Source organism: Bufo gargarizans, chromosome 9 (assembly GCF_014858855.1).
Source record: "Bufo gargarizans isolate SCDJY-AF-19 chromosome 9, ASM1485885v1, whole genome shotgun sequence".
Classification (NCBI taxonomy): domain Eukaryota; kingdom Metazoa; phylum Chordata; class Amphibia; order Anura; family Bufonidae; genus Bufo; species Bufo gargarizans.
Window position 1 is genome coordinate 11407171 of NC_058088.1, and position 27574 is coordinate 11434744.

Below are 27574 nucleotides of genomic sequence, written 5' to 3' on the forward strand. Positions count from 1 at the left end.
ATTAGGGTCACCTGAGGCAGGGTAATAGTGGTAATCCTGGAGCAGCTGCAGGGGTATTAGGGGGGCAAGTGGAGAAGATTCAATATTTGGAATATCTGGAACTGGGGCACTTATGGGGGTGCACCTAAAGCAGAGGCATTGGGCAGGGACCTAGGGCAGAGTCCCCCCAGTGCCACTCTGAACTCTGCAGAGAGCAGCACACATTCATAGATCTGTGTCTGCTATAAACAAATCCCCTATTTCCCCCTTACAGTCTCCTATAAGCTCACTACTGTCACACACCTGAGAAATCAGCCCAGCACCGCAGAGGAGTCCTTCTCTCCAGCAGCCACAGTTTCCTGACAGCAGGGAGGGCAGGAGGATGGCCAGACATGTTCTCTCCTCCTTTACTGCCAGCAGCCCCAGAAGTCTAGAAGATACTGCGGGGCCTTCTGTACAATGTACACCAGTAGAAGGCTGCATCACTGTGCGATTCTGCCACCTAGTGGTTACAATAATTATCTCTCCTGAGAAAGGAGAAATAATTACTCCTCCATCTTATCTCGGGCGCAGAAGACTGGGGGCCCACAGAGGAATCCCCCGCCTCCCCGGTGGGCCAGTCCGAGACTGTGCAGACGCAATTTTTTTGCTACAAGAATACAGCGCTCTAGATTTTTTTAAATTGAAATGCAGACTCTGTAACTTACCCCAAAGTCAATTATATGTTTAACCAAATATATGTTTGACCAAATATAGCAGTTTTAAGTTGAGAATTCTCTATGGCCCCCGAACGATGTTACAAATATCCAAATGGTCCTCGGCAGCAAAAAGGTTCCCCACCCCTGACATAAAGGCAGAAAACATCATCAAATCAATGTAGAAGGTACTGCATCCAGGGTCCTGCTCATACCCATATGCAGTGAAGTTAAAAAAGACCACATGACAGGTCACAGTCAGAATAAAAATAAAAAATTACAATTCTGGTTCCTACATATGTCACTAGGTTTTCAAAAAGCATAATAATTTATACAGCTCCTATTGAGTTCTATGGGATTTTAATTAATTCATATGCAGTGAGCTCCCCCTAGTGGGGGGAGTCAGAATTGTATTATTTAATTTCGCATAAATGATGAAAAGCTGGGGATTTGGATGTTGGCAGTGTGTAGCTCATGAAGAAGTCACGTATGGCTGGCTCGGTGGGTATATAAGGTGTGGTGAGCTGGCTCAGTGGGTATACAAGGCGAGCGATAGGCTATATGCACACATATCCCTCGTTGCAGTCATGGGTAAAATGAGCGATTTATCAGAGTTTTAAAAAGGGATGGTTATTGGCTTTTGGGCCATGGGTGGCGGTATTTCTGATACTGTGCAGTGTGAACTACTCTCAGGCTGCTGTGAGGAAAGTGTATGGTGAGTGGACAAATGGCAGCATTGTGAATAAGTGAGGTGGAAACCACAGGCCACTGATGTGAGAGGTGAACAACTATGAAGGTGCGCGAGGGTGGACTGACACACTACAGTGGAGCAGCTCACCACCAAGTGGCAACCAGACGTGTGTCTAACAGAACAGTTCAGAGAACCCCACTGTGTATGGAGCTCTGGAGCAGATGGATGGTCACTGCACCTCTGCTAATGAAGTTGTATCAGCAGAAAAGTATTCACTTTTGCAGCAGTATCGGAATTTGACCTCCGCTAATGGGCAAATGGTTGTCTTCTCCGATGAGTCACATTCTATGCTACATGGAACGGATGGACGTTGGCGCATCAGAGAACAAACACCCAGCAACCGTTGCTGGAAGAACACAAACTGGTGGTGGCAGCGTTATGGCCTGGGGAATGTTTTCGTGGCATGTTCTGGGTCCATTCATCCATGTGGAAAACGCTCTCAGCCGATTTGTGTATGATTCCATCCTTTCAGATCACGTACACCCATACATGCTGATTGTCTTCCCTGGGGCGGATGGGATCTTCTTGCAAGACAATGCGACTTTTGGTCCCCGTGTCACATGGCTAGAAATGTCTGACATTGGTTCTAAGAGCATGACCAAGACTTCCAAGTATAATACCCCAGAGTTAAGGGTATTACCATTGTGTTCTTTAATTACTGCATTTTGTACAGTTAGGTCCATATATATTTGGACAGAGACAACATTTTTCTAATTCTTGTTCTGTACATGACCACAATGGGTTTTGAAGAAAACAATTCCGATGCAGTTGAAGTTCAGACTTTCAGTTTTAATTCAGTCGGTTGAACAAAATGATTGCATAATAATGTTAGGAAGTAAAGCATTTTTTAAACTCAATCCCTTAATTTCAGGGGTTCAAAAGAAATTGGACAAATTAAATAATTGTAAATAAAATATTAATTTCTAATACTTGATTGAAAACCCTTTGTTGGCAATGACTGCCTGAAGTCTTGACCTCATGGACTTCACCAGACGCTGTGTTTCCTCCTTTTTAATGCTCGGCCAGGTCTTTACTGCAGCGGTTTTCAGTTGCTGTTTGTTTGTGGCCTTTCTGTCTGAAGTTTAGTCTTTAACAAGTGAAATGCTCTATTGGGTTCAGATCCGGTGACTCGGCCATTCAAGAATATTCCACTTCTTTGCTTTAATAAACTCCTGGGTTGCTTTGGCTTTATGTTTTGGGTCATTGTCCATCTGTATTATGAAACGCCGAACAATTAGTTTGGCTGCATTTGGCTGGATGTGAGCGCACAGTATGTCTCTGAAAACCCCAGAATTCGTCCGGCTGCTTCTGTCCTGTGTCACATCATCAATAAACACTAGGGCCCCGGGGCCACTGGCAGCCATGCATGTCCAAGCCTTCACACTGCCTCCGCCGTGTTTTACAGATGATGTGGCATGCTTTGGATCATGAGCTGTACCGTGCCTTCGCCATACTTTTTTCTTTCCATCATTCTGGTAGAGGTTGATCTTGGTTTCATCTGTCCAAAGAATGTTCTTCCAGAAGTGTGCTGTTTTTTTAAGATGTTTTTTTAGCAAAGTCCAATCTAGCCTTCTTATTCTTGAGGCTTATGAGTGGCTTGCACTGTGCAGTGAACCCTCTGTATTTACTTCCATGCAGTCTTCTCTTTATGGTAGATTTGGATATTGATACACCTATATCCTGGGGAGTGGGGTTCACTTGGTTGGCTGTTGCGAAGGGTTTTCTCTTCACCATGGTAATTATTCTGCCATCATTCACCAGTGTTGTCTTCGGTGAGCGTCCAGGTCTTTTTGCATTGTTGAGGCCACCAGTGCTTTCTTTCTTTCTCAGGATGTACCAAACTGTAGACTTTGCCACTCCTAATAGTGTAGCAAATTCTTTGATGGTTTTTTTCTGTTTTCGCAGATGAAGGATGGCTCGTTTCACCTCCTTTGACCGCATCTTTACTTCTCAGCAAAATCTTCAAAATGCAAGCACCACACTTCAAATCAACTCCAGGCCTTTTATGTGCTTAATTGAGAATTAAATAATGAAGGAATTGCCCACACCTGCCCATTACTTTTGGTCCCTTTAAAAACAGGGTACCACATGTAAAGGAGCTGAAACTCCTAAACCCTTTATCCAATTTTAATGTGGATACCCTCAAATGAAAGCTAAAAGTCTGGACTTTATGTCCATGTCCATTATATAACTATAACTTGAATATGTTTTAGTAAACAGGTAATAAAAGCAAAATTTGTGTCAGTACCCAAATATATATGGACCTAACTGTATGTTTTACAGGTGAAACTCCAAAAATTAGAATGTCCTGCAAAAGTTCATTTATTTCAGTAATGCATATTAAAAAGGAATTGCTTTAATGCAGCTTAAAATTAGAATTGTGTGAAAAGGTTCAATATTCTAGGCTCAAAGTGTCGCACTCTAGTCAGCTATTTAGTCCATACCCCCTGAGCAAAGGGGACCTCAAAATTGTGACTTTGGGGTTTCATAAGTTGTAAGCTATAATCATCCAAAGTATAACAAATAAAGGCTTGAAATATCTCGCTCTGCATGTAATGAGTCTCATATGTTAGTTTCACCTTTTAAGTTGCATTACTGAAATAAATGAACTTTGCACAATATTCTAATTTTTTAAGTTTCTCCTGTATTTGTTATATATGTCTCTTTATTTAGTCGTATAATGTAGAGAGAATCTGGGTCGCACATCCTCATTCCTATACTTCTAATATGACAACTGTATGAAATTTGCAGCATTTCGTTTGATAAAACATGGCTATACAGCACTAGTATCAATCATTTGCTGTGCACTATGAAGAGGCATTAGTATACAGTTTGATCAAAGAGCATAGGCCCACTTACCGCGACAGGGTTGCCTCTTGTTAAGTGGGGACCTACTCTAACCATTGTGCGGCGACCACCGCGCCTCCACACCGCTCCAGCAGGCAACGGGATTCGGCAGCCACACCGTGAGGCAGAGCCACTTAGGCCTCGGATCCCATCACTCCACCAGCACGGCACAGAAGCAGTGACGGCCACCGTCCAGCGCCGCATGTAAGGCTACTTTCACACTAGCGTTCGGGGCTCCGCTTGTGAGTTCCGTTTGAAGGCTCTCACAAGCGGCCCCGAACGGATCCGTACAGCCCCAATGCATTCTGAGTGGATGCGGATCCGCTCAGAATGCATCAGTTTGGCACCGTTTTGGCCTCCGCTCCGCTCAGCAGGCGGACACCCGAACGCAGCTTGCAGCGTTTTCGTGTCCGCCTGGCCGTGCGGAGCCAAACGGATCCGTCCAGACTTACAATGCAAGTCAATGGGGACGGATCCGTTTGACGTTGACACAATATGGTGCAATTTCAAACGGATCCGTCCCCCATTGACTTTCAATGTAAAGTCAGGAGTCCCCATCAGATCGGAGTTTTCTCCGATCCGATGGTATATTTTAACTTGAAGCGTCCCCATCACCATGGGAACGCCTCTATGTTAGAATATACCATCGGATTTGAGTTACATCGTAAACCTCAGATCCGACAGTATATTCTAACACAGAGGCGTTCCCATGGTGATGGGGACGCTTCATGTTAGAATATACTGAGAACTGTGTACATGACTGCCCCCTGCTACCTGGCAGATGCTGCCAGGCAGCAGGGGGCAGACCCCCCCTCCTCCTGTAATTAACTTATTGGTGGCCAGTGCGGCCCCCCCTCCCTCCCCAGTATTAAATATGACCAGTGCGGCGGCCTCCCCCTCCCTCCCTCCCCAGAATTAAATATGACCAGTGCGGCCTCCCCCCCCCTCCCTCCCCAGTATTAAATATGACCAGTGCGGCCCCCCCCCCTCCTGTATTTAACTTATTGGTGGCCAGTGCGGCCTCCCCCTCCCTCCCTCCCTCCCCAGTATTAAATATGACCAGTGCGGCCCCCTCCCTCTATATTTATTGGTGGCCGGCCAGTGCGGATTCCAAGTATTGTGACCAGTGCGGCCTCCCCTCTCCCCCCCCCCCCCCCTAATTAAAATCATCCCCCCCCCCCATCATTGGTGGCAGCGGAGAGTACCGATCGGAGTCCCAGTTTAAATCGCTGGGGCTCCGATCGGTTACCATGGCAGCCAAGACGCTATTGCAGTCTTGGCTGCCATGGTTACTTGGCAATAAATACAAGCATTATACTTACCTGAAGAGCTGCGATGTCTGACCGGCCGGGAGCTCCTCCTACTGGTAAGTGACAGGTCTGTGCTATAAGCAATGCGCCGCACAGACCTTTCACTTACCAGTAGGAGGAGCTCCCGGCCGGTCAGACATCGCAGCTCTTCAGGTAAGTATAATGCTTGTATTTATTGCCAAGTAACCATGGCAGCCAAGACTGCAATAGCGTCTTGGCTGCCATGGTAACCGATCGGAGCCCCAGCGATTTAAACTGGGACTCCGATCGGTACTCTCCGCTGCCACCAATGATGGGGGGGGGGGGATGATTTTAATTAGGGGGGGGGGGGAGAGGGGAGGCCGCACTGGTCACAATACTTGGAATCCGCACTGGCCGGCCACCAATAAATATAGAGGGAGGGGGCCGCACTGGTCATATTTAATACTGGGGAGGGAGGGAGGGAGGGGGAGGCCGCACTGGCCACCAATAAGTTAAATACAGGAGGGGGGGGGGGCCGCACTGGTCATATTTAATACTGGGGAGGGAGGGGGGGCCGCACTGGCCACCAATAAGTTAAATACAGGAGGGGGGGGGGTCTGCCCCCTGCTGCCTGGCAGCATCTGCCAGGCAGCAGGGGGCAGTCGTGTACACAGGTCTAAGTATATTCTAACATGAAGCGTCCCCATCACCATGGGAACGCTTCTGTGTTTAGAATATACTGTCGGATCTGAGTTTTCCGAAGTGAAAAATCAGATCTGAAATAAACAGTTATGCAAACGGATCCGTTCTGAACGGATGCAAGCGTTTGCATTATAGGAGCAGATCCGTCTGTGCAGACACCAGACGGATCCGCTCCTAACGCAAGTGTGAAAGTAGCCTAAACTGGTGCAAAGGGATCACCTGTTCACAGCTTCTCAGGAACTCCAACTGAGATGTGGTAGGAATTATTTGACCCTTTACAGACTACTGCTAAATTAAAAGCACCTGTGCCAAATGGGGAGGAGTGCTGACTCAGAATATTCGTATAATGTAGAGAGAATCTGGGTCGCACACTGTCTCCTTATTTAGTCATCTTATCCAGCGGGGGGGTATTGTGTGGCAACAGTTGGCTGTAAAAGGGCTTAATCACCCTGTTCCACTCATCCTTGGAGAGTGAATTCATCCGACTTCCTGCCAGGAGAGAAAAATCTAGTGTGATTTAGCATTCTATAGTCAGAGTGAAGAGGAGAGGGGAATACAGAGGACCCTATCCTGCTGGAGAGTGGGGATGCAGCTCCTAGAGCACCCACTCCCCAGAATTGAAGGACTCAAGTAAAGTCTTGGGATCCCAGACAGCAGAGTGATCTGCAAAAGCACCTCTACAGACACTGCTGTGAGGTGAGGGAAAACGTGCCAAAGACACACTTATCACCAAACAACCACTAGGCCAGCAACATCTAAGTGCAGAATTGCAGCCATCGAATCTGCCATAATACCGCCTAAGAGAATTGTACTGAAGCCTGGTGCTACTGTATGTATTTTCAAGTTCTAATTGGCACTTAGTAAAAAGTACTTTGTTATGTTCAACTCTGGCCTCATTCTTGCAGTGCTAGAACTTTCACTGCAACAGACCCCAGGGAGCGAGGACCTGAGGTAGGACACCGTGACACAACTACACTACATCAAGGCCACTCCCATCCATTATGCCGGCTCCCACAGTTTGTCACTGCACAAGTATTACCCTGACCCCCTAATTTCCCCAATTGAGCATCTGTGAGACCACCTTGATCCTCCATGCACCCTCTAGCAGCATGGCTCCAGATACCTGTGACAACCTTCCAGGACCTTACTGAGTCTCTCCCAGCCTGTCTAGCTGCTGTCCGTGCTGCACACTGCGGTTACTCTGGATATTAGCTGCTGGTCATAATAATGTTACTGGACTGTGTATTATGAATTTACACTACCCCAAAACTTTAGGGGGGATATTATGAACTTGCTTGTGGACTATGGGGGCCATTTATTAAGACCAGCGTTTTAGACGTCCCCTATCCTGCCCCCTTTTTTAGACTTGGCGTGAGCAAGGAAAGGTCGCCAGAAATACACCAAAAATAGGCAAATTTCTGTTACTAAATGACCCCCGATGTATCTTGTAGCGTTCACCTGCATTAGAGAGTCACTGTCATTTCAATGAAGTTCAGACATCATAGAAACGTATTAGTAGTTTATATTGAAGGGGATCCAGGTGCTGGAGACCCTCTTGTCTGAGTTTCTGTGTGGATAAACTGTGGCAGCCGAGGATGACCTGGACTGTATACTGTCCGTCTCCAGCTAATGTCCTATTTCCACAGGATGTTTATTCCATACACAGTTCCCTAATACACATGTCAACTTTTAGCTTGAATTTGGTCAAGGACTCCAATTTCTCATGAATCCAATCGAGGCTTGCTAGCAAAACTCTTGACAGGCTGCCACTCACAACACAACCACTTGGTGGCAGCAGATAGACATATATAGGATAGACATCTTGTGACAAAATATGGTAAAATCACATATATAATATATATATATTTATATATTTCCTTTATAGAGTTGGTCATCTCGGAAAGTAGAAAGCTGAGGAAGGACACATCTGGATATCAGTATAGGTATGTGAGTAATCGCAAATATCAAATCACCGGTAAGAGGAAGACACGACTACATATGTATATACATAGGTCCTTCACATTCATATTATAGATTGGCCCCTATTGGCCGTGACAGTTCTAACGTTTAAAATTAAAGGGATGGTGTAGGATTTCAATACAGATGACCTATCTGTACATTTGGTAGCAGCCGTGCGTGGTACTGCCGCTTGCTAACAAGTGAATAGCTATGTGTAGTACCATGTACAGCCACTACAGAATGTATGGCACTGTGCCTGGTAATGAAGAGGTCACAGCCCCTTTTAAAGGCTGATCAGCGGAAGTGCCGGCCTGGAAGTCAGACACCATGACTACCTCTCCATTTAAAAGTCAACGCATATAATCTGCTGTACATGGCTACAAAAGGCAGGAAACTCACTGGAAAGAGACTGGTGTCCCACTGGTCATGGAACGGCCATACTGGGCCCTATAACTTTATTAGTCTTAATTTCCGTCACATATCACAAGTCATCCAGTGCTGTAAACCAGTGAATATTTCTAATATAAACACTCTACTATACATAACCCTGTGGAGGGCCACATGGCAACCCGGCCCCATGATCGCAGTCTCTTGGGCATCACATAGAGTAACTGAAACCATCCTGCCGGGCAGGGTGCGATACTCTGCGGACAGAGGTCATTATTATATCTGGTATTTTTCTATTCACATCATCTGATTTGGAGCTGTGATGCTGGGAGAGTCTCTGCTGTCAGCGGCAAGTTCTGCAGAGCTCATGTCAGGCAGGAAGAGATGCTCTGCAGGCCTGTATGCATCAGCGGGCACCACGGGGTCCAGCACCTGACGACGGAGCAGGATAGCAGATCAGATGTCCGTATTCAGGCTGTGAATGACGATCTGCTATGTAGTGTACTGATTGCCGGAAGGTAACACGGTGCCTCACTGTGAGGTCCTTGCAGTCATCCGGCATAATGGTGGTCCCGTGTCAGATAAAGGTGGCCCTGTGTATATGGCGCTCCTCCAGCTCTCTGTACAGCGCCTCCTTCTCTCTCTGCAGTTTCCATATCCTTTCATTCTGCACGGAGAGTTCCTGTAAGGATACAGACATCTGTCAGCACAATCGCATGTCTTCTCTGCCTCTCATTACGTTACTCTGGAGGGGGATACACGAAATACTCTGCACAGGAAAAAACCTAAAGGAGATCTGGCATCCTGGTATTATCTTAAAGCGTACCTGAGTTTAAAAAAAAAAGCTTGTATATTGCCTGTGCTTCTTTGTATAATCAAAACTGTGAGGGAACATGTGTTATGTGGGCTTCTCTAAAGTCTTTTCCAGCCATATTATTCCCTGTTTCAGCTGCACAGCTAGATGCATTTCACTCAGAAGCAGGAGGCATATCCCTTCTGTGAGATCTTCCTGCACTGTACTGCTGTGACGTCCTTTCCCTTACTCTCCGGAGCTCACAGAACAGATAAGGAAGGGGAATTCAGACTTACAGAAACACGTGAGGCTCCTATAATCTTCAAAAGCAGTGGAGAAGCAGTTGTTTTATCAGACTCAGGATCTCAGGTAGCTCTGACACCGCCCCGTTTCCTGTGTATCTGTAACCAGGGCAGATCTTGCTTGACAACCGTGATGAGCGGCAGGGGCAATATTCGAATATGCAATATTTCGCGAATATTTGGGTGAATATTTATCATGTATTCGAGAATTCGTGATCTCAAGTCATTATTTTCTTTATTGCGAAAATCGGCAATCGGAAAAGTCACGATAAAAATTAGCAATAAAAGATTTGCGATACAAAAATTTGTGATCCTAAAGTCAAAGTACTCCTAAAGTCAAAGATATTGACTAGAAAATAGCACTGTATTCTAGATATTCGCGAATTCTCGAAGTGCCAATATTCGCGATTAGAATATTCACGATCAACACTACTTGACAGCAGGCATTGGACTGCAACTTAGGTGGAAGTGAGACCCCTAGTGGCCATGACTTTACAGCTTTTTTTCAGGTGGATGCAGGCAGATTTTTTAAATGAAGTGATTTAGAAATTTGCTAGTTACACCATTGTTTATTAAATGAAATGAAATAGCGTGAAAGTACAGGGACTCTTTAAAGGAACCACTAATGTTCCTGCTGTTCTTCTCTTCTGATGGAGCACCATATGCCTAGTTGTTGACAGTTCCAAATTTGCAGAGATTGTCCGTAATTTTAGAGACAGTCCCTGAAAACTCGGACTGTCCTGGACTGAAAACAGGCGGGACTTATGTTAGCCCCACCCATAAGTGGGAGGGTTTGGGGGTGGTCCTGGGAGAAAATGCAATGCCGTGCGGTCATTAACAATACAAACCAACTAAACAGTGCGGTCCTACTCAGTTCAATTAGAGACCGCTGCAACCCATACAGCATGGCTGCGTTGCACGACCGCGCCACGTGGTCGTACCATGACCCCCTAAAAAGTGAATAGACATGGCCACACAAATGTGCAGTCACCTCTTTATTTATTCTCATTAGCTAATGGCTGCCTCACCAAACAGGACAGGCATAATGCAGGTGCCAAAGGTGGGACAGGCCTCTATCATATGCTGAGCATATGCAATAAGGTGGGAATAGCCCTTTAAGTTTTTGTTGACCATGCCAACCAATCATAGCGCAGCTTTCATTATGCATTCTGAGCTGTGATTGGTTGTTATAGGCAACAACGATAGTTCTGTATAAAACTGCCTATTGATCACTGTGATCATGTGACATCGGTCACGTGACTATGCTGCCGATTATGACATTATCACGATTGTCAGTGGCTGTCATCTCCGGTAAGTGGGGCGGCAATGTCAGCTCAAGTTATAGGGGAAAAATGTTTTTAAAAAATCATGAAATAATCTGGTTCTCTAAAGGTATTGGAGGCTAGTAGTAAAAATAATAAAAAAAGTAAATGTAAAAACGAAATAAATAAAAAGAGATTTGATCATTTTAAAAAAAATGAACATCCCTCGAAATTTATGACTACATTGACAAATGGGTGATACCATTCCCTTGGTCCCTGCATGTCAGACAGTGCAGGGACACCCCCCCACACACACACACAATTCGGTAACTTTCAGTTGCCAATGTATTGATACATTTCTAGGAGGAATAAAAGAGGAACTGAACAACAAGGCTCTAGAACTGTTATTTAATTGGGAATTCAATTATTTACTAAACCTTACACGTCAGAAGAGTGTCCTTTAATGGGTTTCATCGGTAGGTAACCCTAATATACCGCCATCCCACCCTTCTCCATCTGGCAGCTATGCCCGTCTCTTACTCACCCTGGTCAGCAGCTGGTTCTGGTACTTCAGTGTGCTGATGGCGTCAGGATGCTTTGTGGAGTAGGGCGACTGTCTCCGATTACCCTTAAAATACAAAGTTAATAGAAGTCAAGACCAGCGAGATACACCGGCATCATGCACAAGATTGACCACAGGGCTATAAATTGTGTGTCCAGTTATATGTATCTGTTCGTTACGAAGTATCAGTATCAGCCTGGCGTCCCAAACAGGAGATATAGTGTAACAAACTTCAGCTGTATGAGAAAGAGTAGGAATGAACAGTTTTCAGCCTGTGAATATAAGCAAGTCAACGAGCTAAGACCATGGTCGTGGTGGGCTTGTGCTTACACACAGCAACCAATGTGAGCATGCAGATTAGAGCAGCAGTGTAAAGCATAGGGGCAGAACAGAGCAGCCGTCTAAACCCTTCTATAGGATATGCCAAAAATATATTATAATCATGGTTCCTACCATCCAGCCCTTTCCACAGACTTCAGTAGCGCTCTCATACTCCTAATTGGTGAAGGTTCTGGAGGTGGGACCATCACCATCTATCTCATTTCTGGCATATCCTGTGGGAATTTCCCTTTAAGCTTTATTTAAAAAAGAGCAGAGAACCCCTTTAAGCAAGTACTAGGGCTTAGAAGTGTTCTTATGGAAGCTCACACCTTTTCAGAAGATGAGATGAGGTCACTCAAGAATCTGTTAACTTCTTGGATCTGCACCAACAGCGCGGAGCCGAGGAGAGGAGGCGGTGGGGTCTGGTCCTGAGGATGAGAAGCAGGACTGTATCAGGTTTATGTGGTAGAAGATCCACCATGGATGGGGTAGATGGAGGACAAAGAAATACAGTTGTGTTCAAATTAATAGTAGTGTGTTTAAAAAAGTGAATAAAGCTCAAAATCCTTCCAATAGCTTTTATTTCCATACACACAAATGCATTGGGAACACTACACATTCTATTCCAAATCAAAACATGAAGAAAAATATATCACATTTGTGTTGTTCCTCTAAAAAGAAAAAAATTAAGAAAAGTGAATATTTCGATGTCACCCACAAGTTTTCTATTGGATTACGATCTGGGGATTGGGCCGGCCGCTCCATAACGTCAATCTTGTTGGTCTGGAACCAAGATGTTGCACTTTTACTGGTGTCTTTGGGGTCATTGTCTTGTTGGAACAACCATTTCAAGGGCATTTCCTCTTCAGCACAAGGCGGCATGACCTCTTCATGTATTCTGATGTATTCAAACTGATCCATGATCCCTGGTCTGCGATAAATAGGGCCAACACCGTAGTATGAGAAACATCCCCATATCATGATGCTTGCCCACCATGCTTCACTGTCTTCACAGTGGACTGTGGCTTGAATTCAGTGTTTGGGGGTCGTCTGACAAACTGTCTCCGGCTACTAGACCCAAAAAGAACAATCTTACTTTCTTCAGTCCACAGAATGTCTCTTTAGGCTGGTCAATGTGCTCTTTGGCAAATTGTAACCTCTTCAGCACATGTCTTTTTTTCAACAGTGGGACTTTGCGGGGGCTTCTTGCAGATAGCTTTGCTTCACATAGGTGTCTTCTAATTGTAACAGTACTCAACAGGTAAGTTTAGACCTTCCTTGATCTTCCTGGAGCTGATTGTTGGCTGAGTCCTTGCCATTTTGGCTAATCTTCTATCCATTCGAATGGTAGTTTTCCGCTTTCCTCACATCTTTCAGGTTTTGGTTGCCATTTAAAGCATTTGAGATCATTTTAGCTGAGCAGCCTATCATGTTCTGCACTTCTTACTTTGTTTCCCCCTCTCCAATCAACTTTTTAATCAAGGTACGCTGTTCTTCTGGACAATGTCTGGAACAACCCATTTTCCTCAGAATTTCAGCGAGAAATGCACTGTAACCAGCATGTACAACATTTGCCGCCTTCCTTCCTTAAAAAAGGGCAATAATTGCCAACGGTTTTTCGAAGAATGAATGACCTCACTAATTGAACTCCACACTGCTATTATTTTGAACAGGCCCCTTTCAATTAGTGATTCAATTACATAGAATCAGCAGCATGCATGTCATGACTGTTGGGTCTGTTGGATTTCTATTACTACACCTGCTAGAAAATTATTTGCCATGTAGAAATATAATTTCTACCAAAAACAGTGATTGATCAGGTTAGTAATGTCTGCCTGCTATTATTTTGAACACAACTGTAGCTGCAGGGCAGAGATATACAGTAAGTGGCCCTCTACATACCAAGGTGCACGGCCAATCCCTCTGCTGCTCGGATTCCTGCAGACGGTCCCTGTACCAGTCTCGGGCCCTGTCCACCAGTTGGACACCATCTAGTAGAGCATCTCGTTCCTGCTCCAATTCTTTCATGCGACGTAGCTGTAAGAGAGAATATACAGAATTTATGGCTTCTTCTGACATTGCAGAGCAGGGAGAGGAGCGGCTGAAAATGTTCTACTGAGGACGGATGTGCAGGTGAAGGGGTGGAAGAAGTGAGCTCATCTATAGTGGTCATCTACACAACTCTACAACACTATCAATAACTACAGAAAAGCAGAAATAACACTGCCGCTCTATAACAATACAGAAATAGCGCTTGTACTAACATCAAAGGGGTTTTCCAGGACTTGAAAACTTATTCTCTAGATGGGTCATTAATATCAAATCGGTGGAGCTCCAACACCTACACTCCTACTAATCAGCTGGAGAATATAAAGAGAATGGAGCCGGAGGTAGAAGGCTCCATCCGCTGTGTAGTGGCCATGCCGGGTACTGCAGCTCAGCTATCAATCACGTGAATAGTATTGACCGGTGCTGGAAACTACACAGTGGACAGAGTCTTCTGCCTCCGGCTCCATCTAATATATAAAGCTGAGTGTATGTATGTCCGCTAAGTCGCATTTACAATCACGAAATTTGGCACACAGGTACATCGGGTCTCCAGAAGGCTTTAGACCGGGTCTCAGCTCTCTAGCACATACCGTTCCTGAGATATTCCCCAAAAAATGCAAATATGGCACATCACATGACCTACATTAGCCAAAAGAAGCCTGCAAGTCTTTCTCTTCATATCCTAACTTCATATCCCAACTGCCATACCCACGGTCACATGTCCCTTATCAACCAATAGAAGCACGCAAGTCCTTAGTCTCCACATACACACAGTTTTACACCAGGTTTCCATAACAACCCAGCCATTTTTCTTCACTGCTGCAGGTCAGCTCTAAAAGGCCAGGACGCTGTGTATGACACTGTTAAGGGAGCAGAGTGCTGTGTGTAACACCCCACAGTAGTGTCACCGCTTCTGCACTTGCTACTGTCTTTATTGGTCTAACCTCATGTCATCTTATGCATTTATTCCAGGTCCTCCACACTGTGCATTTCTAATGTTATGTAACTGTTCACCAGCAGGTGTCAGCAAACACGGCAGAGCTGTACTTAGAGAGAACGGAACTTTCATTCCATTCTCCCCCCCCCCACCCCTCCCCTCTGTAGGGGAGTGGGCCAGTCCTACTTCCTGCAGGAAGGGTGGGGACCAGTTAGCTTCAGTCTAGTTCATGGGGCACGTCTCTGCTGGACATGCCCATGCCAGCCAGAGAACCCTAAGCTCTGCTGGCCATGGAACCCAAAGCTTGAAGCCTCAGGAGCCAGGAGGAAAGTTCCCTGGCATAACCTAGAGTCAGACTACAAAGTGAAGTGCAGCATACAGAAGAAGCTGAGTTATACAGCCAGCCTGTCAGTACAGCAGAGTCAGAGAGAAACAGATATAGCAGAGTTGAGTTTGCCTGCCAATTTCATGCTAAAGCCTGCTGGAACCAAGACAAAGCCTGTAAACCTTTCTGGAGAACGTTTATACAAAGTAAAGCTGCCATTGAACTTCATCTCAAGGTCTGGACTCAAGTTATTCTTTTATCCCTCAATTATTCCCCCTATTTATTGCTTCGGAGCCAAAGTCTGGGGTACAGCGGTATCCAGGTAGGAGCACCGTGGCACACAAAGAGACATTTTAGGCCGCACTATACCACTCGGCATGTCCTACCAAACCTGGGACGTGATATAGAGGGCCCTGGGGGGAGGCCGCCCATTGCATGTGGAGGTCACAGTTCAGGTGCAGGTAAGGTGGCCATTCAGGCCTCCCTCAAAAGACGGGCTTAAAAAGCCACGCCCCCGATCAAGTTAGGCCACTCCCCCTCTCACTCTGCAGCAGACAGGGAATAAAAAAATGAAGGTAAAAATCAACATCTGTCAGCTGCAGGGGAGAGAGGGAGGGTGACTTTCTCCCTGTAGCTCACACTCAGACAGCACAGTGCTGCTGTCCGAGAGTGAGCTGTTCAAAAGAACATTCCTGTGTCCGTCCAGGCCCTTAATGAGACGGGGTACTGTGGAGGTCACTAATAAAGGGGCGGCCGCTGTGGAGGTCACTGTTAAAGGGGAGGGCGCTGTGGATGGTACTGTTACAGTGGATACTGTCGATATCTTTTAACGACACACACAAACATTAAATGAAATAAATGAAATATACACATGCAAAGCCAGGTCCTTCTGCTAGTTTACTATATAGTTCCTGGTGCCGGCAGCTGATAGGTGGGAGTGGAGGGGTCGGACCCCCACTGACCTAATATAAAGACCATCAAAATCTAAGTAGCACCAAATGCCTTAAAGATGAAATACAGATGATAGACAGATAGATATGAGATAGATTAGAGCGATACATAATAGATAGATACATGGCATGGTGTGCTGATTGCACTGCAGATAGAAAGGCAGCATGCAGGATCTCAACCAGCCCATGTGATCACATGAAAAACTGGATAGATTATTTAACAAAGTACCTAGTTATCATAGATGCATCAGTGGCTGAGCTAACTACTAGGTACACAGTAAAGCTAGCCAGTATCCTCTTTCTCCAGGGACCTTCCCTCTTAAAAGTCACCGCATATCTTGAGGATATGCCGTAAATGTTCCAGATGGTTATACCCCTTTAAAGGATTAAAGTAAACAACTAGAAGCTCCCTCTAGTGGTGACTGCAGGTAGACAGAATGTTGTAATTTAAAGGGAACCTGACAGCAAAATTTACCCCATAATCCACTCTGACCACCATTCGTGACCTGCAAAGATCTTTTTTAAACTTTGGCCCAACAGTGCAACTGTAGCACTGCATAACTTGTAAAAAAAAATAATATACTTAGAAAAGCTCCTGTGTCCTGTGCAAATGCAGGTTACAGTGTCCACTGAGCGTATGTGGATGGTCCACCTGTCCTGCTCAATCTTTGCTAGGACCACTCCGGTCAATTGATTGTTGTTGATGATACTTACAAGGTCATCCACAGGCTGCACATGGTCCATACATGGTACCGCCGTGCAGTGTGTGCAGAGTAATCAGTTTAGCTCTGCGGATGTGACGGTCCCAGAAGCAAACTAGGAACTGGCGCATGTGCAGAGCAAAACTGATTACTCAGCGCAAGTGGGCAAACACTTGGCATGCGCCATTTTCAGCTGTGTCAATCAATACAGTAGAGAGGTCTAGAAGGGGTTTTGTATGATTTCCATATTGATGACCTGTCATGTCCTCTGTCCACTGAGCCTCTGAGGAGCGGAGGCTGGGAGGGGTAGTAGCTTTGAGGATGATGTGTCATGGTGTACTCTCTCAGGCTGTCGCTCCCTGGGGCCAATACAGTGAACGAGGGGCACCCTGTGTTCCCTCGGAGCAATCCCTATTGCAGCTGTGGGGCGCCCTGCCTGATGGTGGTTTGGGGTGGCCTTGATGTTAATGCCCATGTAGGTGAAAGGCAGCGCATACCATGATGCTATGGCCAGTGTGTGGAGTTATAGGACTCTGCAACCAAGCCAGGTTTAAAGGGCATCTGCCAGCAGTTTTGTACCTATGAAACTGGCTGACCTGTTACATGTGCGTTTGGCAGCTGAAGACATCTGTGTTGGTCCCATGTTCATATGTGCCCGCATTGCTGAGAAAACATATGTATGCAAATTAGCTTCTAGGAGCAATAGGGGTGTTGCCGTTGCACCTAGAGGCTCTGCTCTCTCTGCAACTGCCGCATCCTCTGCACTTTGATTGACAGGGCCAGGCAATGTTAATGTCATTATTCCTAGAGGCTCATTTGCATACATTAAAAAATCGCTTTTCTCAGCAATGCGGGCACATACGAACTTGGGACCAACACAGATGCCTTCAGCTGCCAAGCGCACATGGAACAGGTCTGCCAGTGTCAACAAATCTGCACTAACAAACAGACCTTCTTTACTGAATGCAGAATTGGAGTTGTAGTACATCCAACAAATAATCTGTACACTGTGCAGATGGCAATGCTGGAAACTGGTTCTCATTGCTCACTCTCTTGCTAAAGTCTCAGGCTGTCGACTCGACTAAGTAATAGCAGAAGGCCACCATTATGCTCTGTCTAGCACCTACATATGGTTGAAAAAGGGTGTTCTCATATACCCGAGACAGGTGTCTTAATGTGTTTTCCCTCCACTGCATCAGGGTCTTTGCTGAATGATTCTTCGCTTGGCCATGCAGATTCTCTCTGTCTTTTTCCCTTTCTTCCAAGGAGATGGTAGAGATAAAGTTGGCTCCAGTGATTAGACCTGGAGATTCTAAAATAAAAGCGATTGAGTATTATCTTCCTCCGGTCATGTCTTTGTGCCAAGTGATGTCACTCCACAGCTGGTTCTGAAGTTCTTTAACCCACAAACACATCTTGATGTTATTACCCTCTTTAGGGCTGGCACCCCATGCAGTGAGGAACGAGACGCCTGACAAGTACTGTCTAACAAGACTCAGAAGTGTGGGGCACTGTTCAACTTGGACAAGTACAGCCATATTGTCTTATGAACCTCAACACATGCTGCATGGTTTTTGAGTCAAAATAGCAAAAAGTTGGTTTCAAGAAATAGACGGATACACTAAAGCAGTCTACAACCTCAGCAGAGATAAGCCATAGACAACAGCAGTGTCTTTACTGCAACAAGCAATTATCAGCCTTACCCCAGCATCCTATACATCCTGTGTGTGTGACACCATGGCTGAAGGCAACTCTGCGCAGCATATACAGGCAGAGCTACAAGGTAATGGATCTCAATCTGCAATCCAATGAAAGGTGCCTAGAGCACCTTACATGAAAGGTCAGTGAAAATCTTAAGACTATGAAACATGAACTTTCTTCCAAAGTCTCTGGTTTATAGCAAAAATTCCTTACTCACATTTCCACCATCTCTCAGTCTGCGTATAATGAGTCACCACCAGAGGGAGCTCTAGGACTACTTTCTACAGCAGAAGAGCATTATTCAATTCAAAGCTATGACCATAATAATATTCTAAAAAAAACTCAATACCCAAGATTCTGTAGAAGAATTGCATATAATCCAATGTCTAAATTCTGAATGTCGAAACATTCAATTTTAGTACATGAAACTAAGTCCAGTATAGTGTCAAGAAGCATACAATTGCAGAAAACGTAATTGAAAATTTCCAAATTCACCAGGCATTCTAAAAGATCATCTACATCATGATCTTATAATTATTCTATTTTCAGCAAGCAGCTTAAAAGGGCACAATGGGAAGTGGAGGCTACTCGGATATACGTAGGCTGACTTTGCGCAAAAAAGGCCCACAATGGAAGCCGAAGAAGCACACATCGGAACTAAGATGGAAGCAGAAGCAGCACATAGGAAGGTTTAGATGGAAGTGGAAATGACACGCAAAAGGACAGAGATAAAAACTCAAAAGAAACAATGTGCGCATGCTGCAGCCATTGCAAGATAAAAAGGTTTTAAAACAAGCCGCAAGCAGGAGTGAAAGGGATAGCATCCGATTAAGTGAAGTGGAAGTAGAGGACTACATGCTAAACCAAAATAGTGAATGTCCTCCAGAACAACAAGGCATAGGCCCTTCTTAAGCACCCTGCATCCAAGGTCAGTACATTACCCATACTGTGTTCTGACCCTCCTTCACGCACCACAGTGCACCAGGGCCCTACGCCTCACAACCTAAATACACAGACAATCGGGTCAAAACCAATATGCCAGCAAGTCATCAAGCCCCTGGCAACCGCAGCGGTCCAGTTCCACATGTGGTTAGACCTATGGACTTTAAACCAGCTCTTGGGTCAAATGCCTACATAGCTCCATATGTTCCTCAACCAGGTTACCGCAAACAACATAATCACTACACAGCCTCCAATTTTTGCCTAAAGTCAGAGAAGACAGACATTTTAGAATTTGCAAGGTATATGGTCCATCTCAATCTCACAACTTACCTCATGACCAGCCTGAGAACTACAGTGGCTGGAAATCAGAACAGATATTGGTGATCTTTGCATTACAGCTGCTGAAGAGCTAGAAGACCTGCTAGTCAGACAGCTTGGCCCACAGTGCTCAGAACATGTCAAGGTACTCAGATCTGCACATATCAATAATCCAGCAGAAGGACTCACTGCCGCTTGATAGAGACTACTACGGAGCTATGGCAGTCCTGAAGCCACAGAGAATGCTCTGTTGTCACGAACCGGCAGGACAGGTAGTGGATCCTCTGGACCAGAGAGGCGATGGCGCGGGTTGTACTAGAGGACCGGTTCTAAGCAGTTACTGGTCTTCACCAGAGCCCGCCGCAAAGCGGGATGGATTTGCTGCGGCGGTAACTACCAGGTCGTATCCCCTAGTAACAACTCGACCTCTCTGGCAGCTGATAAGGCGTGGTACACAGGGAGGAGGCAAGAGCGTAGTCGGACGTAGCAGAGGTCAGGGCAGGCGGCAAAGGTTCAAAGGCGAGTAGACGGTAGCAACGGGTTCGGCAACAGGCAAGGCAAAGTAACACAGCAGGGAATGCTTTCTCTGAGGCACAAGGCACAAAGATCCGGCAGGAAGCTGTGGGAGGAGAAGGTATAAATGGGCAGTGCACAGGTGCAGCCTAATTAAGTCAGCACTGCCTCTCACAAACCTTAACCCTTAATATCCCTTTTGGACCAGGCACCAATCACTGGTGCACTGGCCCTTTGAATCTAAGAGTCCCGGCGCACGCGCGCCCTAGAGAGCGAGGACGCACATGCCGAGACACTGGAGTGCTGCCTGGGGGCATACGCTGTGAGCGCTCCGCGGCCAGCAGGGGACCCGGAGCGCTCAGCGTAACAGTACCCCCCCCCTTTGGTCTCCCTCTCTTTTTGGTACCGAAGAACTTGCGGATGAGACTGCGGTCCAGGATGTTCTCCTCCGGCTCCCATGACCTCTCCTCAGGACCGCAGCCCTCCCAGTCGACCAAAAAAAATCTTTTTCCCCGGGAGATCTTGGTCCCCAAGATCTCCTTGACAGAGAATATATCGGAGGTACCGGCGACAGGGGTGGGAGAAACAAGCTTGGGAGAAAAACGGTTAAAGACAGCAGGTTTAAGAAGGGAGACATGGAAGGAGTTATGGATTCGGAGGGAGGGAGGAAGATGGAGCTGATAAGAAACTTGATTGATACGACTCTTGATTTTATAGGGTCCCAAGAAACGAGGGCCCAACTTGTAACTTGGGACCCTAAATCGGATGTACCTAGAGGAGAGCCACACCTTGTCACCCGGGCGAAATTCCGGAGGAGATCTGCGTCTCTTGTCAGCTTGAACCTTCATACGGGCGGAAGCCTTGAGGAGAGCAGCGTGGGTTTCTCGCCAGATGGAGGAAAAATCCTGTACAAGACTGTCAACAGCAGGTACAGAAGAAGGAGTGGGAGACTGCGGCAGAGGTGGAAGAGGATGACGGCCAAAAACTACAAAGAAAGGAGACTTGTTAGAGGCAGAGGATTGTTTGTAGTTGTAGGAGAACTCCGCCCAGGGAAGTAGATCAGCCCAGTCGTCATGGCGTGAGGATACAAAGTGACGCAGATAGTCACCCAAAATTTGGTTCACCCGTTCTACTTGGCCGTTAGACTGAGGATGGTACGAAGAAGAAAAGTCCAATTTGATCCCGAGCTGAGCACATAGAGCCCTCCAGAATTTGGAGACGAATTGTACCCCACGATCCGAGACAATATGTTTGGGAAGGCCATGGAGACGGAAGATGTGTTGAAAAAATTGTTTGGCCAACATGGGTGCAGAGGGTAGACCGGGCAGGGGTACAAAGTGAGCCATCTTGGAAAAGCGATCCACCACGACCCAAATAACGGACTTGCCATGGGAGGAGGGAAGATCAGTAATAAAGTCCATGGCGATGTGAGACCAGGGAACTTCAGGAACGGGTAGAGGCAAGAGGAGACCCGCTGATTTCTGGCGAGGCGATTTATCCCGGGCGCAAATCATACAGGCCTGGACGAAGTCCGAGACATCTTTCTCTAGAGAAGACCACCAGTACCTTTGGGAGATTAGTTGGAGAGACTTTTGCACCCCTGGATGACCGGCAAAAGGGGAGGCGTGGCCCCACTTGAGAATTCGCAGCCGCTGACGTGGAGGTACGTAGGATTTGCCAGGAGGAAGAAGGCGCAGGTCCACGGGAGCGACTGTTATAAGGCGTTCTGGAGGGATAATATATCGAGGAGTTAACTCGTTGCCCACCACATCAGAGGAGCGAGACAGAGCATCTGCCCTAATGTTCTTACAAGCCGGACGGAAATGGATCTCAAAATTAAAGCGGGCGAAGAACAGAGACCAACGAGCCTGACGGGGATTTAATCTCTGAGCAGACTGGAGATAAGCCAGGTTCTTGTGGTCCGTGAAGATGTACACAGGATGTGTGGCGCCCTCGAGTAAATGTCTCCATTCCTCCAGTGCCAATTTAATAGCCAGCAGTTCCCTGTCCCCAATGGAGTAATTTCTCTCTGCGGGAGAGAATGTTTTGGAAAAGAAGCCACAAGTAGAAATCTTGCCCCGGGAAGACTTCTGGGTGAGGACAGCTCCGGCTCCCACCGAGGAGGCATCCACTTCAAGAGAGAAAGGCTTGGTGGAATCTGGTCTAGAGAGAACGGGTGCAGAGGCAAAGGCGCATTTCAGGGACTGGAAGGCTTCCTCGGCTTGGGAAGGCCAGGATTTGGGGTTAGCTCCTTTTCTTGTGAGGGCCACGATAGGAGCTACCAGAGTGGAATAGTGAGGGATGAATTGCCTGTAGTAATTCGCAAAGCCCAGAAATCTTTGTATGGCTCGGAGACCAGAGGGGCGTGGCCAATCCAGTACCGCCGAGAGCTTGGCTGGGTCCATTTGAAGTCCTTGGGCAGAGATAATGTATCCCAGGAAAGGCAGGGAGGTCCGTTCAAAAAGACATTTTTCAAGTTTAGCGTACAGGCGATTTCTCCTAAGACGAGTAAGAACTTGTTGCACATGGACCCTGTGTTGATCCAAATTGGAGGAAAAGATCAGGATATCATCCAGGTATACGACCACGCAGGTGTAAAGTAAGTCCCTGAAAATATCATTAACGAATTCCTGAAAGACAGCAGGTGCGTTGCAGAGGCCGAAGGGCATCACCAAATACTCAAAATGGCCGTCCCTTGTGTTAAAGGCGGTCTTCCATTCGTCTCCCTCACGGATACGGATCAGATTATAGGCCCCTCGAAGGTCCAATTTAGTGAAGATCTTAGCCCCTCGGAGACGATCAAATAGTTCAGAGATTAGAGGCAGAGGGTAACGGTTCTTGATGGTAATTTTATTAAGACCTCTGTAGTCAATGCAGGGGCGGAGGGAGCCGTCTTTTTTTGTCACGAAGAAAAAACCGGCCCCAGCAGGAGAAGAAGATTTTCTTATGAATCCTCTCTGTAGGTTCTCACCTATATAGTCGGACATGGCAAGAGTCTCAGGAGGTGAGAGAGGATAAATTCTGCCCCGAGGTGGAGTAGAACCGGGTATCAGGTCGATAGGGCAATCATAGGATCGGTGAGGAGGAAGGACCTCAGCTTGTTTCTTGCAGAAGACATCTGCGAAGGAATGGTATGGCTTGGGCAGCCCAGAAGGCGGAGAAACTTGCGGGTTCTGTTTGACCAGAGCAGGCTTGAGACAGCGGTCCGAACAGGAGGAACCCCAACGCAGGATCTCACCGGTGGACCAATTCAGGATAGGACTATGACGTTGAAGCCACGGCAGACCCAGGAGGAGTTCGGAGGAACAGAAGGGAAGGACAAAGAACTCTATAGTCTCGGTATGAAATATTCCGATGTCCATCTGCAGAGGCTGGGTACGGAACTGCACGGTGGCAGAGAGTCTCTCACCGTTAACAGTAGAGATGAAAAACGGCTTGGGTAGACGGATTACTGGAATACGGTACTTGTCAACCAAGGAGGCGTGAATGAAGTTGCCAGCTGAACCGGAATCCAAGAAGGCGGCTGCGGAGAAAGAGGACTTGGAAGAGATGATCAACTGCACGGGTATGATGAGACGTGGAGAGGAAGAATCCACACCTAGCAACGCCTCTCCCACGTTTACTAGGTGCGAGCGTTTCCCGAACGCGGTGGACGGAGAGGACAATCTCTAAGGAAGTGCTCGGTACTGGCACAGTACAGACACAGGTTCTCGTTTCTGCGGCGGCTTCGTTCTTGCGGAGTCAGGCGTGACCGATCCACCTGCATGGCTTCCACGGCGGAAAGCCCAGTAGCGGGTTGAGGTGGACGCAGAAAAACAGGAGCCAGACGAGGAAAGCGTCTAGGACGAGCTTTTTCCTTTTCAAGGAGGAGTTCCTCTTGTCTTTCGGCGAAACGTTTGTCTATCCTAGTGGCCAGCAAGATGAGGTCACTAAGAGTGGAAGGAAGCTCACGTGCAGCCAGAACGTCCTTTACTTCACTATTAAGTCCCTTCTTGAAGGTGGCGCAAAGGGCTTCATTGTTCCAGTTCAGCTCAGAGGCCAGGGTGCGGAACTGAATGGCATAGTCACCCACGGAAGAACCTCCTTGGGTCAAATTTAGTAAGGCAGTCTCTGCGGAGGTAACCCGGGCAGGCTCCTCAAAAACATTCCGGAACTCTAGGCAGAAGCTCTGGACGGAAGCGGTGGCAGGATCTGCGCGGTCCCATAGTGGTGTAGCCCAGGCCAGGGCCTTCCCGGACAGTAAACTGAGAATAAAGGCTACCTTGGCTCGCTCAGAAGGAAACTGGTCGGACAGTAGCTCGAGGTGGAGAGAGCACTGCGACAAGAACCCACGGCACTGCTTAGGATCTCCGTCATATTTGTCTGGTAGGGACAAACGGATTCTGGAACCGGTGGCAACTGCAGGCGGAGGTGCTGGCTGTTGCTGAGAAGGCAGGAGCTGCTGCAACATAGCGGTCAACTGGGCCAGCTGTTGACCCTGCTGGGCCACAACGGTGGTGAGGTCCGCTAGGCTTGGCAGGGGAACATCAGCGGGATCCATGGCCGGATCTTACTGTCACGAACCGGCAGGACAGGTAGTGGATCCTCTGGACCAGAGAGGCGATGGCGCGGGTTGTACTAGAGGACCGGTTCTAAGCAGTTACTGGTCTTCACCAGAGCCCGCCGCAAAGCGGGATGGATTTGCTGCGGCGGTAACTACCAGGTCGTATCCCCTAGTAACAACTCGACCTCTCTGGCAGCTGATAAGGCGTGGTACACAGGGAGGAGGCAAGAGCGTAGTCGGACGTAGCAGAGGTCAGGGCAGGCGGCAAAGGTTCAAAGGCGAGTAGACGGTAGCAACGGGTTCGGCAACAGGCAAGGCAAAGTAACACAGCAGGGAATGCTTTCTCTGAGGCACAAGGCACAAAGATCCGGCAGGAAGCTGTGGGAGGAGAAGGTATAAATGGGCAGTGCACAGGTTCAGCCTAATTAAGTCAGCACTGCCTCTCACAAACCTTAACCCTTAATATCCCTTTTGGACCAGGCACCAATCACTGGTGCACTGGCCCTTTGAATCTAAGAGTCCCGGCGCACGCGCGCCCTAGAGAGCGAGGACGCACATGCCGAGACACTGGAGTGCTGCCTGGGGGCATACGCTGTGAGCGCTCCGCGGCCAGCAGGGGACCCGGAGCGCTCAGCGTAACATCTGTTTAAACGTCTTCAAGGTCTTTCGAAAAATATCCAGCAAGGACAATCAGAAATTCCAACAGTTCAGAGATCTAGTCTTAGAGGTCCAGCTGGCCAAGGCAGACACTTACACATCTGTCCTCAGTTAGTTACCTGGACACTGCTTGCAGGGGTGGAGTAGCAACTTAAAGTGGTCCTGGAAAAAGATTTAAATTGGTCCATCGAAATGGCATACCATATGTAATGTAGGTCACAGGCAGGGTAATAGACAGGGCAGGAAGCCATGGTGTCCTGTGCTGGTCACAGTATTCAATGGTATCACTGTCCAGATAATGGTAAAACAGTTGAAATCCGGAGGGACTCATAAGTACCTGATGTTCCTATCGTTAATGTTGGGAGAGTCAGATTGTTACATCCCCGATGGACTTAGGAGGGCTTGAATGGCCCGCTGGGCATTGGCTCACCCCTGACCACTTGTAAGGTAAACCCAAAAGCTTCTAAGCTGCCATACAGTAATCAAGAAAAGTGGACTAGCCTTGAGTCAAGATACAAAAGGGAATATCAAGTCTGTTTTTCTAAATTTTCCTACTTCTGAGAATTTCTAAGGAACATTGCACAGTCCAAAAATGACCTGAGGTTCTCCTACAGTGAGCAGTCCTGCTTCACCTCCTCCTATGTATGAAACTCCACTCTCTAATTTGTGGAATCACAGACAAGAGCAATCAAGGAGAGAATATTGAAAACCGTAATATATTAAGAAGCCACATTCCTCTTCAAGAAGTGCATTGGCTTCAGAAAGAACACATAGGGCTTCTAAAGAAAGTTGAGCTATGTTGCAGATGTTTTGCTTCTACTGAACATTTTGATAAAGACTGTAGACTGTTTTTAAATGCATAGAATGCGAAAGTGATGACCACATGCAAGCACTTCACCCATCTTAACAAAGTACTGAACCATCAGCTCCTGGCAAAACACAGGGAACTCATGATTCACCGTTTGTCCAACCCCACAACCTAAGCTGGGTTATAATAGGTAACTTTTGTGTAGACTAGATGAAGAAGCCTAGTAAGAGGTCTTTATTTAAGACACATCTTACCAAACAGTTACAGCACATATTTTCAATCATGCCCACACCATTACTGGGTGAAAGAGAAGCTGATCGACAGTAAACAAAGTCATGACCTTCAAGATAACATTTATTCTTCCCTGTCCTGGAATGGCAGCCTTGGGTCTCTTTAGTTCAATATGTGAAGATAATAAATTGGCACCTGCGAATAAGGATAAAGAATTTCTTATAATTATGGAAAAGGAATTTGCCCAAGACAATTCCAACAGATAGGTGGCCCTATTACCCTTCCACTCTCTGGGAACAAAACTAGCCAAAAATATATCTACAGCAAGCAGTTGCTAGATTATCTTCTTCAAAACGCACTTTGAAGAGGAAATCAGAAATGTAGGAATATTTTGTGGAATTTATGCAGACTATATTTGACAGAGTTCATGCAGAACCCATTCCACTAGACGAAGGAGAATAATGATGTTCCAATGTTCCATTGCTTCATCATCAGGAAAGACGTTCTTAGGACGTATCTAAGGTTCCCATGGCATAAAGACAACAATGTCAACAATGAGGTCACAGATTACCGGATGAAGGTACATGTCTTCGGCAACAGCCCCTCTCCTCTCCTACCATAGCAACCAATGGATTGAGAAGGACAGCCCAGGAAGGCAAGAAGAAATATGATTCTTGTCAATTTGTTGAGCATTTTTATGTAGACAATGGACTTAAATCCTTACCTACCAGTGAAGAAGTATGTGATCTTCTCACCAGAACACTGGAAATGCTGTCCGTGGCAAACCTCTGACACCACAAGATTATTTCCAACAGTCCAGAGGTAATGAATGCATTTCCTTCTGTCAATCATGCTACCAACTTAGAGGACCTTGATCTAGGTTCTGATACTCCTCCCATTCATCCTAGCCTAGGTTTGCTGGGGGGCACCAAGCAAGACACAATTACATTCCAAGTGTCAACCTGTGATAATCCTTTCACTAAGTGAGAAGTCTTGTCTGTTGTGAACAGTATCTACAGTATGATCCTTTTGGGTTTATAGCTCCAAATATAATTCATGGCAAGATGT

General features: G+C 46.7%; 1 protein-coding gene across 3 annotated transcripts in view; it reads right to left on the bottom strand.

Moving 5' to 3' along the window:
• Positions 1–8232: 8232 nt before the first annotated feature.
• The window catches only part of SAPCD1 (suppressor APC domain containing 1), a 34734-nt gene continuing 15392 nt past the window's right edge, over positions 8233–27574 (bottom strand). For 2 of the 3 annotated variants that reach the window (XM_044306683.1, XM_044306682.1), the window contains 4 exons: positions 13734–13868; positions 12161–12259; positions 11493–11576; positions 8233–9273 (listed from right to left, as the gene is read on the bottom strand). In XM_044306683.1, the coding sequence (XP_044162618.1) occupies positions 9169–9273; positions 11493–11576; positions 12161–12259; positions 13734–13868 (423 nt within the window). In that variant the 3' untranslated portion in view covers positions 8233–9168. Of the gene's footprint in view, positions 9274–9640; positions 9786–11492; positions 11577–12160; positions 12260–13733; positions 13869–27574 lie in introns of those variants that run through there. The other variant, XM_044306684.1, reaches the window with a different exon arrangement.